Consider the following 18,320-nt stretch of genomic DNA (forward strand, 5'->3'; position numbering starts at 1 on the left):
AGCTGAGGTAACCTTTCTCAAAGTCTCCAAAAATAACCCAGTATGTCATAAAGTATAAAGACTGACTAACACTTGCTTAATGACTGTGTTAACTATTTTTTATCATTTCTAACATTGACTGTTTGTGTTTCACAAGCAGCTACAAACCTTTGAAAAAGCAGCAGGTACAAAGTGTACTGTATGTCACGTACCATAACCTGTGAATAAAAACCAATGTTTCACACCACCACCCACCAGGGCGCACAGTTTCTCGGGTCATAGGAAAGTTTTGCTTATGTGGTAAAAACCGAAGCTCTGAAGACAATCAGTGAGCATGTGCACACTCAAGACTCACGGTCCGATGGTCTACGCTCTCGAAGAAGCTGTGTGTTTATTTTTGTCGAGCAGATTGTTATTTTTCCAGCGGCCCTGGCAGAGAGGCTGTTCCACAGCCAACGCGATAATGGTTTTGGTCAGTTAAAAGCAAAATCAGCAGCCCTATACTTACTCTTTTCAGGGGCAAACACTGTGTTGCTCTATCAGGAACATCTCTGGGCCTTTTACTAGAACGTGGAAAATCCCCCCACACACTGGGAGATACTACTTTTGGATTTTTCCTCTCTAAAATTTTAAGAAAATACTGCAGTTGGAGCAACTGCTAATCAGACAAAGAAGGGTTGTGTAGTCACAAGGTATCAAAGTTGCAGGGTCAGGAGAGTGGGTGGAGCTGCTGCATAAGTGGACATGGGTTGGGTCTCTAGCTAACCTGATTGTTGTGTCCAGTCATGCTGTGTAATCTAATATGGGAGGACAGAGAAACAATGCATTAGGTGTAGTCTCTCCTCTCTTGCAAACACGAGCTCAGTGCATTGTTTAACCATGCAGTGAACTCTGCAGCATGCCAAGAATACCAAGACCGAGCAATGTTAGTGACATAATGAAATGAATGCAGTAATAAACAAAAGCAGGTATCTCTTGAAAAAAAAAGTCTTGAAAATGTGCTCATTTCAGATCCATGTGACTGCATTACACATCTAAAGTTACTTTAGAGTAGATCAGAACTTCTATTCGTGTATTAAACTTGATGACAGAATAGCAAAAAATGTTGACTAAGGCCCGATAACGAGGAGATAAGTTGAGGAATGTTATGAGGCAGCTTCACATGTGGTTATTTTCCCCATTATAAGTGGCTGACTCAAATAAACAGCACATGTGTGTGTGCAAAAGGCATGCAGCAAATTTGCCATGTCATCTGACCAGCAAGCACTGGAGAACAGAGCTGTTTCAGCTGTGCAAAGGAAAAAAAAAAAACAGTGTGTGGCAACAAAAAAATGGGTTTCTCCTACATGCATACAACTAAAAACCCACATCCGTTTGATCTGTGGTCAGGGCTCCATTTATTCAGCTGTTCGACCTGCTGCTGTTCGGGGTGCATTTGATCCCTCTCGATTATACGCAGTGGGGAGACTGGTGCTGCCAGCAACATTACAAAGTTAGAGTTCATTTATCCATCCAATAGCACGACTTGCCAAAGGTGAAAAGCTTCTGATTTAAATATAGAACAGGCTCCGCAGTGCCATCTAGTGGTTGTACATAAACAGTGACAAACATAAATGTGGAAGAAAAATAAACCTGCAATGTGTAGAAACAATAGCCTTTATTAAAAATAAACAACTATGATTACATAAAAGTTATTTAATCCAGCTCATTAGCTCCTTATGGCACATGACTCATTAACATTACTTTTAAATTGGGTTAAGATCATGGTTCACAAACTACACCCTATGAAGGACAGTGTATGTGCAATACTTTATTTAATAAGCACTGTGTAGAATGCCTTATTTCCTCTCCAATTTGTTACTAAAAATGTCCAGAGGTCGTCTGAAGAGCAGAGAAAAAACAAACAAACAAACAAACAAAAAACCCCACACATCATCCAGCTGTAACATCCAGGTCTGCACGCCGAAGGTCTCACTGAGAAAAATCACGTTTCCCAGGAGAGGTCGTCCTGTTTGAGGCTGTTTCTGAACTTCTGTGTCTCTCTGAGAAGCTGCAGGTTTTTTTGAGTAGTCCTATCTGTCCTTCCCTTCTTTTCAGTCTTAACGGGAGAAGGAGCAGGTGGCTTGATCCCACTCAGCCTTTTGGCTGTGTGCTCCTCAGGAGATGATCGGCACTGGGCCAGTTTTTGGATCTGTGGAGGGAGCAGAAAACATCACACATTTGGATCTGTTCAGCACAATTATACACTGCAATAAGCTGCTATTACAAGTCGATCCATCCTCTGTTGAAAACGACAGGATTGTTTTTGACCATTTGTTTATAAGTAGACTTTAATTTATTCAAGCATACATTTCTCTTCTGTTTATTAAAATGTCAGAAATAACAGGAGAAGTGTGTAAATTCTTCAGTGAGGTAATACCAGCTCCACTTAACGACATGCAGCTAAAAAACTGCTTTAAATACATAAAAATATTTTTCTAAAAATATCAAATTAATTTGTTTGAAAATCTCAAAATAATCTTATCACTATTTTTAAGTGGATCTAATGCACTTTTTTTTTTTTTTTTATTACTGGACTCTGCTTCAACTTTTGGCTCTTACTCTCACACCACAGAGGATGGATGCGCATATTTGATTTGGCAAAGATTTTTACCCTGGATGCCTTTCCCAAATGCAACTTCCCAGAAATCTGTCTCCCCTCCTGGTTTTGAACCAGACATCTTTTGCATGTAACGTGCACATGTTAACCACTACACCATGGAAGAACTGACTTTTACAGACATGGAATTCATTATTTGAAATTTTGCTTGATATAGGCATTCACCATTGACAATTGGTGGGCTGTCAATGGTGAATGCTTACTGCTGTTTTAAAGCACTTTAAAAGATGATTAGATGATTATTTTCAATGCATCAGATCCAGTTTCTCATTGTGTTACCGAAAATTGTTACAAATCTATCCCCTTTAAGTTGTACCAACTTATAGGTCACATACCATCCTCTGGTGTTTGCGGAGCTTGGTGATCTGAGATCCTTTATCCTCCATCCTGGTGACCAGCAGCTCCAATTCTCTCTGGAGGTCCTGCCTCTGCTCCGGATTTTGAGCTCCATCGATCTGACGCACCAACTCCTGATGCTCACTGACAAAGGTGACAAATATAAAACGACTTTAATAAAAGGTTCACTAATATGTCCAAAAAACTCTGAATAAAGAACTTAAATTATGTTAAATACGCCTTCATTCCTAATGCAGCTCACTGGTTGGCACTACTCACAAGCTCATCTGTCCCAGCTCGTCCTGCAGAGCCAGGAGCAGGTCGGCAAGTGAGCTTAGCGATGGGTCGACGGGCAGCCTGTTAGGCTTCTCTGATGAATCAGAGGAAGATGAAGAAAAGTCCTTTTGGAGGTTTTTCTTCACTCCGCAGCCAGACCTGTGGTGTGCACTCACTCGCTGGCACAGCTGTGGCTGGTGGTGCTTCATCATGTGAAGGATACTTTGCACGTTGGCATGAACCGAATGGCTTGGGCTCGTCGACTAGAGACGGGAATGAAAAGAATCAAAGTAAGAACAAACAACAAAAAAAGAAGTGCAGAAAATTATAAGTGACTTACTGTTCCTGCAACAAAGGGCATTTTCTTGTGCATCGGGCTCTTTGGTAGCAGTTCGGCAGGTTTAGAGGTTTTCTGAGGAAGAAGACAGCTCTCATCACCTCTACATCCAAAGAAATCTCCTTAAATAAATGCCTAAAATTAATTTTTATATCGGTCAGAAAAGTACCCTTATGCTCTTTTTTGTTTTCTTCTTTGGCTTTGTCTCTTCAGAAGTTGGCAGAGATGGTCGAAGGCTGACATCAAACTCTCGTTGCAGCTGCAGTAGTAACAGCAAATCAATGCTTCTTAAGAGTATTTAGTCAAATTTGCCAATCAGCAGCTTTATTGTTGAATATGTGCTGAAAGTTGTGGCGTGGGCAATTTAAAAAAAAAGTTGTGTCTCTAGTTAGCATTTACTTGTTTCTTAACAAGGGCAATCCAAAAACTGACTAACCTCCTCCGCCTTCTCCTGCACGAGTTTACGCTCGTGCTCTTCTTTCAGCAGTTTCTGCTCCAGGATGGAAAGCTTCATCTGAAAATTTATCACAGCGACACACCCTGAAATAATGAACTTTTGGCGATAAGCATTCTGACTAATGAATTAGAGATAAGCAGCATTGGGAAACCTTAGGTTACCTCTGCCAGAGTTTGGGTTCTGCTCAGTTTGAGACACTCTGACTCGAGTTTTTCCAGCTTCTCTCGCTGAATTTGGCTGTTTGAGCTGCTCTTTTGCTCGCTCTGCAGAGAAGCCTTGAGGGGAGTAAAAGTGGCAGGGGGAATATGTGGTTTTTTATGTTACTTACATCCAGAAATGTGAGAAACAAATAGGTGATGATCATGCTTATAGCTGGGATCTACTTTCAAATGACTTTTTGATTCGTAGTATTCTGAGCTACCTGATTTTCCATTAGAGCGCTCCTCTCCTTTTTGGCATTTTCAACCATTTTCCTCATGTAGTCCAGCTGCTTCTCGAGAACCTTACAGCGAGCTTCTGCAGACTGCAGTTTTGAGTCCAGTTCTGTCATTATAAAGCAGAGAACAAACTAATCAATCAGTTAAATGGAGTTGCCAGATCATAGTGACCCACAGTACCCTGTTTCCTTGTTGCTTTCTATTCTTTGTCGCTTACCTCTCCTGGCAGAGTTATCCGTCCCAGGCAGGCTGGCTGCTGTCTGACTGTACAATGTTGTAACTTGTGGATGCTTTTGAGCATCATGGGAAAACTGCTGGTAGCTCTTCTCTGCTTGCGTCCTTTCCAGCTCCAGCCGCCTAATTTTCTCCTGAAGGGTCTTCAGTGCATCAACCACGGCTGATGAAGAGTAAACAACAATACAAAGACATACTAGGTAACTGTAAAAGAAAGCAGTCTGCCCCCCTCCCCCCTCAAAAAACTAAACAAAAACAAAAACTTCCACTGTAAGAGACAAATAGCTCATGATAATGAATGCGTCATACCTTTGCTATCAATATTTGGTCTCCTCTGGGAAACTGAGCTGCTGGCCATGTGTGTGCCCATGCTGATAGAAGAGTGTGCATGGGGCTCCGGCTCTCGTGAAGGTTTCACTATCCTGTCTGGTGGCTGGTAGTAGCTTCCAATGTAACTGTTCTTGGAAGGTGAGTCTAAAATCTATACACAACAAGAGGAGGTTGTTTTGGAAACAAATGAATATTTTCATTATCAATAAAATGCCAAGTTTGTAAAATTATAGACAAAAAATGTAAGTGTATACGAGTCAGATTTTTAACAATTTTGAACCTTGAGAATAAATTTGAAATGCAGAGACTAAAATCAGCTCCTGATTACCGCACTGTGAAAAAAGAGAAATAATTTTCTTCTTACTAAAACTGGTTTGGATGTGCAGTTTGCAGAAATATTGCAATTTTGCAACAGTGTGCTAATGGTAATAGTTTCATTTTAAATTACAACATTATTCCTAAAGTGCACAGCTCAAAAACAGGGAATACATGATCAACATAGTATAACACAAAGTTAGTTACACTTCACACTTCAGGGAAATTAATCTGTTTGATTAGGAAGGATAAACCATTGCTTTGCTACAAATGAAAGTGACAACAGGTGACTGCCTTCAACATCATAGGTTAAGACCTGACTTCATTCTAAAAATGAGTATTATAGATTATTATAGAGACGAGTTGCTATCCCAAGCGGAGAAGTTCAAGTATCCTGAGGTCTTGTTAAGACTGATTGATGCAGTGTCTGCATCACCGGTCCATTGTGGTAAAGTGAGAGCTGAACATAAAAACAAAGCTATTGATTTACCAGTCAATCTACATCCCCACCCTTACCTATGGTCACGAGCTCTGGATAGTGACCAAAAGATCAGGAGGTACTCAGAATAGAGCCTCATCCACATCGAAATGAGACAGCTTAGGTGGTTCAGAATGCCTTCTGGGAGAGGTTTTCCACGCATGTCCTACTGAAAGTTAAAAGGATGCCCTGGGGGACATCTCTCAGCTGCCTTGGGAATATCTCGGTGCTCTCAGGCCTAGATGAGCTGATGAGGAGATGTGGGCTCATCTACTTAGGCTGCTGCGCCCACGACCCCGTTCCCCCTTCACCATGAACCGTCTCTGTGGTTTTTCGCTTTTCCTCATCCATATATTTGTTTAGTAAACAGTAAATACTGATAAAAACTTTCTGTTTTCGGTGCAATTTCCATGCACTTGCCACACAAAGTAAACAGTAACCGAATCAACAAGCGTTAATCGATTACGCAACTGTACCCCAGTACAGCCAGCTTTCTGCAACAAGGAGGCCGTTTGTAGTCCTAAAAGCTCCACAACAGCAAACATAATGTATTTACAAACACCACCCACTGCATGGACCATTGGCTCCTTTAGGTAGATACCCGTAAAACAAACCAAGAAGATGGTTAAGTGGCAACTTGGCGAAAGTAAACAAGACAGCGCTAACGCGTTAGCCACACCTGCTGCTAACGGCTGATTTACGGACGTTACCTGATCGTGGTACGTCTCCATTTTGCCCTACAGCAAATGATGAGTGCTTCCAAACTAATCATGCGTCTGTCTTTAACGATCCGAGGCTACTTTTATAAGTTAAAATGACTTGTAAGACACCAGCTAACTGACTCCAGCTGTCCTGTCACCAAGAGACAGTCCGGGCTTTTTAAATTTCCCTCCTCTTTGCCGCCCTCCACACTGTGGTTCCGCCTGCGCACTCTTAGTTCCTCCCTCCCCACCAGACTTTTCTCTGCTGGTTAAGAAATATATTATATTTCCATATCTTTTGCTAATTAAATACTATAAGGGTAAAAGGAAACTTAAGCTTGTCCTTATACTCATTCTTTACTCCAACATTCTAATTTACTTCACTGTTATTTCAGTTATTCTTTTTGGGTTTCAATAGACTGGCATAACTACTTTGAGCTGTATATGACAATTTTCGAATTTTTAAAAATCCGATTATGACACACATATACGTGTCACTTAATTTTCTTTGTGGAACAGTTTCCAGTATTTTCAGCAAACTCAATAAAGACTGTGACCTTTTGGTGATAAGTATGGCATTAGACAGGCTCACCTTCTATAGACTAAAATAAAATTATCCTTTAAATCTTATTTTTCTTGCTGTTCCCTTTAGGGGTTGCCACAGCAAATTATCTGCCTCCACCTCATCCTATCTCTACCATCGTCTGTCATGCCAACCACCACACCATGAACGTTGACTGTGGTATTCCCAATGAAAATCTTGGCATCTTCAACTCTGCCATTCAAGAGGTCTCTCTACCATCTTTTAAACCTCCCCTTTCACTCTTGCTGCTATCTTTCTGTCACAAATCTCCCCAGACACTTGTTTCCACCCACTTCACCCTGCCTGCCCTCTCTTCTTTACCTCTCTGCTGGGGTGGATTGATGGGATTTCTGGGTATGTGCAAAGGGCCCATGTACAGTTAGGGGCCTATCCAAGATGCAGATGTTAGTTGTCAGAGAGGAAGGACAACAACAGGAATATTATACTTACATACAAACATAGTATAAAAGATGAACAAGCTCTAGGTGCTACATTTTCCATTTAATATAAGGTACCCTAGAGTGTTTAATGATGTTGTATTGTGATAGTTGCTTTTCATTGTTTTGTTAAGGTACCATGCTCTCCATTTCGAACTATTCTGTGTACACGTATGCACATACAATGATTCTGAACTTCTTTTTAGATGCAAGGTATTTAATCAATTAACTCTGCAAGGATGCACAACAGGCAACTGGTAAGATGTAGGTGGACTTTTCAGTTATCTAATGTGTGGCCTTTCACTCACTTCATCTAAGTCCCCAGGTCAGTATGGCTGGAATGCATGCTGCACTGACCACTGCATAGCCACACACAGCCTCCAAAATACCAACACAATCAGTAGGCTGGAGTATGTACACGATAAACTGATTTGTGTCTGCTTGTTGACTTTTTTGTTTCCCCAGGTTGTGGTGAGTTAATACAATGTCGTTAGCACTGTAAGTCAATCACACTGTCAACATTTGCACATGCAAATACTCTCTTGCAGCAATAAGCAGCATGTGTGACAGTCCTCCTGCATTACTATTTTTTTCTCATTTGCAACAAACACATTTTTTTTTTTAGTTTTACCATACTTGAACTGAGGTGCATGGCACTTCTTATGTTGAGATTGATATTTTAATGGTATGGGCTGCATCAGTGTGCAGATTTTTATTAAAGTTAAGAAAATCAAATGGAAACATACAACATATCCACCTCTTTATGTCTTTCTGCTTGTCTGTTATTTCTGATAAACAAGTGAAAGGGGGGCTGCTGCTGCTGAATAAGTGGATGATGGGAGATGTAGTTGCTAAGCGCTACAGTCAAATAGAGAACCTGGGCGGATAAAGAATACAATCCCCATAAACGCTTCCCCCACGAGCACAGGAAACCGCCCACCAACCAATCATCTTCCAGAACCTCCCCGAATGAGTTCGGCTTGGGCTGATTGGCTAATTTGCCCTGCCAGTCAAACTTTTACCCTGAAGTTGTTACCTCCTCTTGTTTCTACGCTGGAACCAGCGTTACTGGACAGTGCGGAGGCAAGTCGTCCTGTAACAGGAGAGAGACACCAAAGAATGTGGATAAAGTGAGTGTTTTAGAATGACACTGTTTGGTTTTCAGTCTCAGTGAAAGGTTCGTGTGTGGGAATTTTTTTAAAGAGCGGCGGTGGGTGCTTTAGTGCCGTCTTTGTTAACGGGCAGCTTGAAAGCCCTGGCACGAAGAAAAGAGAGATAAACAAGCAGAGAGATTGAATGGATTTCACTGACACGCCGCGTATTCTTCCTATTATATGCCAAGTTAATATCAAAGTTAAAAGCCGTTAAACCGTAAACCAGTGTTAGTATTTGCAAAATCAAATGCTGTGGCAGTGAATCTAATTGCTCTGACTGTGTTCAAATCCTGTTTTGTTGTTTTGAAAGTTGCTAACAAAGATTAGTAGAATTGTGTGGATTTAAATCACGGATGCAGCTATTGCTTTTTAAATCTGTTTAAAACATGTGGTTAAACCTCATTATATTAGATTTTCTGCAAATCTGAGCAGTATATCTTCAGAGAACTATTTGGCTATATGCTGAAATACATGGTGTGATGATATGCTTTAGATGTGTAGTTGATTTATGCACCATTTTGAGAAGTTTATTTAATGTTTAATCTTAAACTGGGGTTTAAAGACAACAGGAAGGAAGTGCAGTGATATTTAGAGGTGTTAGTGACCAGTGTTTTGTGCCAACTCAACTTTGCAGTTGCTAAATGTTCAACGATGAAGTGCTAAAGAGATTAATAATTTATAATTAATATTTATATGTAATTTTTTTTCTTGTCAAAAAGGGAAACAGATATCAGCAAAAACATAATAAACAGTGGCACCATCTCTTCTCCACAGTGTTACATTACACACTGGTACAGTACTGACATAAAGTTTCACACCCTTTCTTAGGGCAGTAATGTGGTATAAGAATGGAAGTATGGAAGATGTACTTCTATTGCTCTTCCCTGGTGCTGAGAGAGACATTTTTGTTTTCCCTGGTAGAGCAGGGGACCCATGAACCGAGGGCCATAGTCCTTACAACAGTGGCTTCAGTTTGATGCTGTGTGTCACTCACCCTCTCTCTCTTTCCCTACTCCCCCCCCTGCCAAAAGCCAAAAGTCCATTAGCTGTAATATCCAAATTATGGCAAATGAATTCATGAGATATAGGGTGATATATCTGTGTCTTTTATAAGTGGTTCATGTTATTAGTTGGAGTCAAATTTCTCTGATGCTACATCTAAAAGCATAATGCACTTGCATTAACAAAAAGGTGATGCAAGCCTTTCCTGTCCTGTTTATTCGTAGCCTTTTGTGAGACAGCACAAACGGTAGGCCCGCATAAACTGATGGAGGTGCAGGACCAGGAGTCTGTGGGGAGATGGGACAGGCTGGGGAGCCGGGATCCCAGCTCCAGAGCTGATGCGATAGAGAACATCTGCCAGGAGGTCATGCGGAAAGTGGAAACCATTGGGCCCATACCGCCGGTGGCCCCTCTGTCCCTGGCTTCAGGGAGTCCTCCAGGCAACGATCTGAATGATATCCTGGCCCATGTCCTTATGCTCTCCAGACGGTGTCCCTTTGAAGATGTCAGGGAGCGTTGCTCTCAGCTTCTGCGAAACATCCAGGTAAGAGAGTCGCGGTTTTATGATGGGGAACTGTGTTGCATTACGCTGCACCCGACTGTGATATGTCCTCTAGAGCCAGTGTTTATTGTATTGATCTGCAGCCATCTCCCTCTCTTCACCTCTTCATAAGCATTGCAAACACTGTGGTTTAGTAAAAAGCTCAGTGTGACCGCTGCATGGTTTGTCAAAGGGATTACAGTCAGTCACACAATGATACACAAAAATATAGCTGTCCTAACCTTTCAACACGATGCCAATCATTTTTACGGTGAGATTTAAACTAAACAGATAATCACTGGTTGATTAAGATTTGTCTTTAGCATTAAAGCTAGACATAAGATTTAAGTTTTTTTTATTGCAGAATTTGAAAACAAATTTCTTTGGCTCATGGCTTACACACACTGAGATCTTCCAATAAAAATATTGACACTGCACATACTGTATGTGGGCTTTCTCAGAGAGTTAAGACGTATTTACTGAAAATAAGTAATGCTCTCCATTATTAACAAAACACAGTGTGACACAGCATTTTTGTTTTCACTTTGGCTTTTTTTTTCTTTTTCTTTTCAAGTCCGTTAAGTCTGCCTGTGTTGATTTTTAAATAAATATCCTGGTCATTGTTGTGTAGCAGGTGGCAGTGAATTGAGAAAAAAAGTATTATATTGAAGCTGTCAGACTTGGACATGGATACATGGTACTCAGTGAATCCTGAAAACAAAAATCTGTGGGAGAAATGCGCAATGGTGGATGGTGGGGGGGGGTCCTTAAAGTTAACAGGAGAAATATAGATAAAATTAAATAAGATTTATTAGACACACAGTTGGGAAATTTACATGTGGTATATGGTAGCAAAAGGGATAGAGTGGGAATAAAATAAATTGATGCAGCCATTAAAAAAACTTGAAACAGTAGAAGAAAAATGTACACAGTACAAGGTAGAAAGAAATTTAATCTAAATATAAGTGAACAGATAGTTTCAGATGCCTACTAAGAGCAAAATGATTTAACGAGTATGACTGAAAACTATTTCACATTGAAATACATCAAATACAAAGAACATTTACTGACTGAGCATTAGAATGGGGAATAAAAGTGATTTAAGTGACTTTGATCGAGGCCCAGGCTGGCCTGAGTATTTCAGGAACTTATGATGGACTGGGATTTTTTTATTTATTTATTTTTTTCCACACAATAATCCCTGAGGTTTAAAGACAATGGTCTTAAAAAGAGAGAATATCGAGTGTGAGGCACTTCTCTCAGAGCTCAGAGGAGAATTGCCAGAATGCTTTTAGCTGATAGGAAGGGAACAACTGAAGTAATCACTTGTTATAACCAAGGTGTGGAGCAGCAGAAGAGCAGACAAGTTTGCATTACTGTTTGCTAATAGGAGGAAAATGTGGTTACAATTACCACACGGGCTCATCAAAATTGGATGATAGAAGATTGGAAAAAGTTTGCCTCGTTTTATGAGTGTCCATTTCCGTTCCAACATTTGGATGGCCGGGTCCGAATTTAGCATAGACGACATGAAAGAATGGATCCATCCTGTCTTGTATCAATGGTTCATGCTGGTGGTGGTGTGATAGAGTTGGGGATACATTCTTGGCACAGTTTAGTCCCAACTGAATATCCTTTAAACACCACAGCTTACCTGAACATTGTTTTTGACCATGTCCATCTCTTTATGACTCTCTGAGGAACGTTTCCAGCACTTTGTTGAATTTATGCAGAATTTATGTAGTTCTGAAGGCAAAAGGAGGTCCAGTCCAGTACTTTTTAGGTGTACTTAATAAAAAAGTTGGTGACTGTATCTGTAATACATGTATATTTATAATAAATATTGTGCTGGGTTTATTTTGTTTTGCCACTATTAGCTATAGAGAATGAAATATTACACTTATCCTGGGTCTACCCTTGTGTTTGCTGTGGCCTGTTCCACTTAATGAGTCCTGTAATAACAAACAAACACTAACCCCAGTAGCTTTGGATGGCCTGACATGTTGTTATTCTGAGGAAATGGGGTGTTTGGCCGTGGCTTTAGTTCCTGTTTGTGCGGAAGTGTTTTTTGAAGATGGAGGCGAGGGACAGGCAGAGATGAGAACGGGAGAAAGCTGCTTTGCGGGTTTAGCTGTCTACCACGGTACGCGCCGTCTGGTATTTCTGAATTATGCTAAGCTGCATTTGGGCACAGCTTGCCAAAGGTTGCATTTATGAGCCCACAGTTAGCTGATGTAGCTCTGGTCCCATGGTGGGAGATCCCTCCTGACACACACACACACACACACACACACACACACACACACACACACACCTTTCTCACATTGTCAGGGTTGGAGGGGCTAAAGGGAGGGGTGCTCTGGCTCAGACAGCCTTTAATTCCAGCAGATCCGCTGATTAAAGACAAAATCTTTGAAAGCACAGACAGTCTTTTCCTCGTGTCCTCTAGAGGAGGAAGGCATCCTGCTTAGTGAGAATAATGTACTCTAAAACCCACATGGCTCACATAGCTGTGGGTTGGAGCAATTTTCTGCTTGTTTGTTGCCATAATGAGCACATCTTTCCTGAGCATTTATCAACCGTGAAAGTAACTCCGGTGATATTATTCAAAGGATGATATGTGCTCTTGTCTGTAGATGTAGCATGAAAAATTATGATAAAAATAATTGCAATAATGCCTAAGAAGAAGGGAAAAAATATTGTGTGTTGGCACAATTCTTTTGCTCATACCTGTGCACATAGATAAGAAGTGTACTGGAGAAGTTATACTCTAGTAATGGACAAGGGCATTTTCTTCTGTTTTAATCCTGGTATCAGACCTTCCACTAATTGTTGAGGAACCCATGTAGCAAATAAAAAGACCTTTTTTTTGGTCTCTAACTTTGCCTCACTTTCTTTTTTTTTAATGCAATCCCACTTGGTGTTTGTTCTTCCTGACTCTGCAGGCGAACTGACTTGCAGGCTTAAACATTTGAGCTATGATGTTGGTCTAGTATTCAGGGGTCACAGGTTTGTTGGCAAAAATAGGGTGATATGCGTACAGGGAGGGGTCGGGTTCCCTTGCGAGGGTCTTCTGGGTAATTGTGAGTCAAAATCGCTTACCAAAACAATTCTGCAGCGTGGTCTTCTGGGGCCTTTGACTTGGCATTCGGCTGCTGAGCTTTATTGATTTCATTTTTATGGGAACCCCAAAGTAAAGATGGGTATGCTACCAAACACACACATGCTCAGAATTAAAGAGAAACGATAGTAAGTGTGTATTCTGAGTCTGTCAAAGGGGTGGGCAGACTCTGTTGGCCGACTCTCTCTCTTTCTCTGGTCATCATGTCCCCAAACTGGATGAAAGGAACCCAGTCTTGGATGGCTGAACAGAGACGGAAAGGTGTTTTTTTTTTTCTTTCTGTGCTTTGCAGTTACACCATTGTGTTAGCCCTTTACCCCTACTTGAATTAAGAGCTAGTCTCAAAAGATCAACCTGTTCTTGTAATTTAGGCCTGTGCCTCTCAGATTTAACGACACAACCTGCACCGTGCGAGAATTAAAAGATGGAGTAAATCAGCGGATGAAGTGAAGAATGTACATTAAATACCAAGTGGCCTTAGTGTCTCTTTGAATCCAAGTCAGTCTGGTTCTTATGTGTTCAGCTGTCACTGCACATCAGACCTGAAATGTGTGGTTAATAGTCATTGTAAGAGTCCTGCACCTTAGTCTGTTAGTATCACACCTTGTTCTACAACCAACTTTCTTTCTTTTATTTTGAATGTGCAAATCGCTATAGTTGCAGTCTTTTAAACACCCTAGGAGATATTTAATCTAAGAAACTTTCCTTCTATTCATCTGTTATGACAGAGTCATGTTTTTTTTGGGGGGGTGGGGGGGGGGGGGGGGGGGGGCTTTTTTCATAAAAAAGAAATGCAGTCTGTTTTTCTGAGGAACACAGAGGCATTAGATGTTTTAAGCTCCTGCGTGTTTTCACATACTTATTTAAGCTAATAATGGTCATTAGGACTAACTAAGCAGTCTCTCTAATAAACACATATGTGTGATTAAAATGGCTTCCTGGAACTGGCCTCCTCCTAAACTAATGCAGAACATATGGAGTGTCTCTTGGAGATGACGGTAAATATTTAATTATCTCTTTAGGATTGATTTATTCATCTAAGCATAGCTCTTGAACTTGATACGAATAAGCAATCGTAATTGTCAAGTATATGCAGATCTAGCACCTACATCGTGACTTTCCTAAGAGTTAAACTTTGAAGTTGCATGGTAGGTTGATCTCTGACTGATTTCTCCGAGCCTGTGTTACATAATTTTATTTCTTTTTAATTGTGGGTTAGGCTTGTTTTCAGAAGACATGTTGTCTGTGTAAGCCTCTCTCAATGGTGGAATTCATTTGGTGAGGCTATATAAACAAACGTTACTTGTCAACCTTGACAGACAGGTGTGTGGACAGATGCAGTACGGCTTTTCTGAGAAGGCAGGGTCAGAGTCCACTTGTAAAATGTGGCAGAAGTTCAGAGAATTGTTTAATGCTTTTTCATTGCAGTCACAGTGACAGAAAGGTTTGCACTGATCTGTTTTATAAGTCTGTGCATGACTGTGCGTATACTGTGCTGTTTTTTTTTGTGTTAGTTAATGTACTGTGTGTGCATGAGTTTGATTGTGAATGCCTGGAGTCTGTGTCTGTCTGCTACCTCTGCTTGCTGTGTAAATATAGATAGTGAGGACCAATGATGAGAGGGCCTTGTATTCTGGTCAGATCTGGTGGATTATGGGCACTCTGTGGTTGAACCAGGGCAAACAAAGTGTATGGTGAGAGGGGGGGGAGAAAGGAGCAGCCGTGGAAGCAGGCAGTGACCTTTGGCACAGTAACTGTACAGTGAAATGCACCATGGATATGGAGGACGCAATAGAGAAATAAAGCTGTGGATTTACAGCTGTCTGCCAGCTGGGCAGAGCAGTGGGACAGAGCAGTGATAGGAGCTGGGTGTGAATTCTCTCTATGGCTTATTGGCCGAGTTGTTATTTTAAACACTGGCATCAGCGTTGGTCCAATAGTTCTGTTAATGCATCCTAATGTGAAATCTTGTACCACAAATGTCTGCAGAGTACAATGTAATAATGAATGCTACCACTATATTGGCTTTCATTTATAAATAGTTGATGTGCAAACTGGGAACCCTAAAATGATGCTGTGCAGATAAAGTGATGAGGGATATTTACCAGAAGGGATTTTTACACAGTTTGAAGATGCCTTCCCCTCCCTTTTCTCTTTCTTGCCAGGATATTAAAAGCCATTTTTAACAAACACACAAGCTCCCACTTTGATCCTGCAGCACAGACAGACCCCCACTTTCAGCCAGTACAGCATGCTGCCGGCAGCACACTCAGGAAGACTTAGAGAGAGGGGGGGGGGGGCATGTGGGAAATGTGCAACTAGGTCACTGTCAATCCTGTTGTAGATGATAATTTTCCTGTTTTAGCATACATTAGTGGATGTGTGGAAATGCTTTCCTGTAGAATAAGGGGGATTTTTTCTTCTTCTTTCATTTGTTCTAGATAGAGTTTAAACTTCTGCTAAAACATGCAAAGGCTGTATTGTCCTGTCAAAGAGGGAGGGGTGTGTTGGTGTTGTCTTCAGGCATTTGCACAGCATAAGCAGTCGTCATGGTACCAGTGGCATGAGGTGCAATGATGGGATGGGTTAGTTGGCACCGCTACTTGGGGGTGGGGGGTACTTGCTCGTCTGCAATTATTTCTGGACGTGGTATTCAGGAGCTGAAGGGGAGAAAGCGAGGGAGAGGGAATGGAAATAGAAAAGAGACTCTGCCACATTATGATTGCAGCGCACTGAAGGTCAAAAAGAGATGGCGAGAGGGGGAAAAAAAGGACAGCAATAAAGCAATGAGTTTTAATGTGTGGAGAAGAGAGGAGAAGGGGGTGAAACCAAACCAAAAGAGGAGGTGGGACAAATGCTGTCATTCTCTGTATTCAGTTTGAAAACAGTGGAAAACTACTAGCACCCCACAACTGCAAACCACTTTACTCTCAAACCTGGCTCAAGACCTGAGTATTTCCTGACAGAGTCCAGATCCAGACCCTTTTGTGGATTATGTTTCCATGACCCCAAATTAACCTAAAGCCCCAAATAAATGATAATTTTGCTCTCTGGCTTGTCTGATCAGGCATTTATTGAAAGCACAGTTTGACTTGCCCATACACCTCAGGACTGGGAGGAGCAGATGGTGGATGGTGATGTTGAATAGGGGTGGGTTCTTATAATCGATTCATCGATTAAAATCGATTCTGGCTTGGATAACGTAAAATCGATTCATTAAAATCCTGAATCGATTTTTTAATATAAATTTATTTTGCCCAAAATGCCAGAATCTCAGGTGAAATCTCACAAAATTTCAAGAACCACCAAACAGTTAAGACAGTAAATGAGAGCAGGAACACGGATTCTGCACAAAGACTTAAACACACAGCGGGACCCGCGGATCAGAATCAGTTAGATGTCGCTTTTCTCACAGTCGGGGCTGAAAGCCGACAGCTCGCTGACTCTGATCTGTCGGCGGGTCTGCGCTTTGTGTGCACGCCCTTTATGCGCCGATTCTAAAGCTGTTAGTTTGATGTCTCTCCAAACAATATTGACCGAACCAGCAGCAAAAGAAGATCCAAACGCTTCACATAAACATCGTCATGAATTCACTCAGACTTTTACTGTTTTGCTTCCACTGCGATGCACAGCTCTCTGTACTTCAAGAACAGTTTCCCTTTCTTCATTATTCGCTTGCTTGTTACGCACAAGTCTACTGTTGTTTACAGGCTGTCGGCCGCTGTTTTTTCCCTTTTACATTCTTCCGAAAAGAAAACCTCATTTCTGCTGTTCAATACTGAACAAATTTAAACTTTTTAAAATTATTCAAAATGCAAAACGCTGTGTCTGTAATAAAACCGCTGTAACTTCAGAGGTGATGTTCATATGTTGATTAATGGTTTTCTTTCGTTTTTGATGTACTTCAGAATATTTTTATAAAATCCCAGGCCAGGAAAATCACCTTCATGTTTTTCTGTGTTTTATCCTCAGCTACTTTGACACAAAGGCCTCTGCTGTGATGCTCACACCTGTGATAAAGTCTTGCGTGTGTCAGCTTCCTTTTTATTGATACAAAAATATGTAAATGTACTGATCTGAATTATAATATTTCTGACTGTCAAAATTTCCCAGATTTAATTCGATTCGAATTAAATCGAATCGTGGATCGAATCGATTCGGGGCCTTGTGAATCGGAATTGAATCGATTCTAGAAATCAGTGACGATACCCAGCCCTAATGTTGAACTTCTTGAAGGGGAGAAGTGCACTTAGAAATCATATGAATAAAACAGCTTAACAGCACATCCAACCAACTCTGTGTGTAAACTCATTATGTCCATGTTTTCATACCTTCAAGTCTTGTTTCGACCTCAGGCTTGTGAGACTACCAAAGGCACTTGTGCCATAAATATGAGTTCAGTCATCCTTGCTGTTGGTATAATGTTGCCAGTAGAAAATTGAAGCTTGCACAACTGTGAATTCATTCTAGGTGTGAAAGATGGAAATTGCAGTCATTTCACAGCTTAGCAACACCTGTCTTAAACAGATTCATCCACAGGGGCAGACCCATTTTAGCAGCAGACTTATCACAGCATGAAAAGCACAGATGTGACTGATCATATAAATGATACAAATTCTTCCCAGGCCCCTCGTGTCATGTATGTTGCCGCCCTAAAATAGTTTACAGGGGTATTAAAAGGTTATCTTTAATGACATTATTGCGCTTTCCCTAACATGTCAACGTGGCCGCTGTGAAAAAGATATATTTAGCCTGTAATCTGAGAGCTTTACCCTTTGGCAACCTGTTTTTTTCACTGATGGCATTTGACATGTCAAAACAGGTGTGAATAATAAAAGGAACAGCAGCTGAATTGTGCTTAGCTGCTTCAGTTTGATTGGTCTTTTATTGTTCAAGCGTCAACGTCACTTAATGGCTTACTGAACACTTAAATGAGAGAGAGC

At 41.0% G+C, this 18,320-nt stretch overlaps 2 protein-coding genes across 3 annotated transcripts in view; one reads left to right on the forward strand and one right to left on the reverse strand.

The window, feature by feature from the left end:
- Positions 1-1,776: 1,776 nt before the first annotated feature.
- On the reverse strand, positions 1,777-6,798 carry cep57l1 (centrosomal protein 57, like 1). Of its 2 annotated transcripts, none has more exons than XM_026143396.1 (11): positions 6,549-6,798; positions 5,025-5,196; positions 4,699-4,878; positions 4,466-4,587; positions 4,206-4,319; positions 4,024-4,101; positions 3,757-3,846; positions 3,591-3,662; positions 3,254-3,513; positions 2,974-3,118; positions 1,777-2,170 (listed from the first exon to the last, which is right to left on the reverse strand). In XM_026143396.1, exons 1-11 carry the CDS (start codon positions 6,567-6,569, stop codon positions 1,964-1,966), a joined length of 1,461 nt encoding a protein of 486 aa, XP_025999181.1. In that variant the 5' UTR covers positions 6,570-6,798; the 3' UTR covers positions 1,777-1,963. The 2 variants fall into 2 exon arrangements, with proteins under 2 accessions (XP_025999181.1, XP_025999182.1); XM_026143397.1 differs by lacking the exon at positions 6,549-6,798 and adding an exon at positions 5,877-6,538.
- Positions 6,799-8,607: 1,809 nt separating this feature from the next.
- sesn1 (sestrin 1) overlaps positions 8,608-18,320 on the forward strand; it is a 71,564-nt gene continuing 61,851 nt past the window's right edge. Inside the window, 2 exon segments of the mRNA XM_026142952.1 lie at positions 8,608-8,689; positions 9,940-10,259. Coding sequence (XP_025998737.1) covers positions 9,981-10,259 — 279 coding nt within the window. The 5' untranslated portion in view covers positions 8,608-8,689; positions 9,940-9,980.

The sequence above is a fragment of the Astatotilapia calliptera genome, chromosome 15, assembly GCF_900246225.1.
Source record: "Astatotilapia calliptera chromosome 15, fAstCal1.2, whole genome shotgun sequence".
NCBI classification, from domain to species: domain Eukaryota; kingdom Metazoa; phylum Chordata; class Actinopteri; order Cichliformes; family Cichlidae; genus Astatotilapia; species Astatotilapia calliptera.

Bases quoted from the DNA above. Each gene is read 5' to 3' on its own strand.
- cep57l1 (XM_026143396.1), bottom strand. From the start codon at position 6,569: ATGGAGACGTACCACGATCAG. The intron at 3,847-4,023 runs GTTAGTCAGTTT...TTACTACTGCAG, and splicing joins TGCAGGAGAAGGCGGAGGAG to CTGCAACGAGAGTTTGATGT. The intron at 3,663-3,756 runs GTACTTTTCTGA...CTTCTTCCTCAG, and splicing joins AAACAAAAAAGAGCATAAGG to AAAACCTCTAAACCTGCCGA.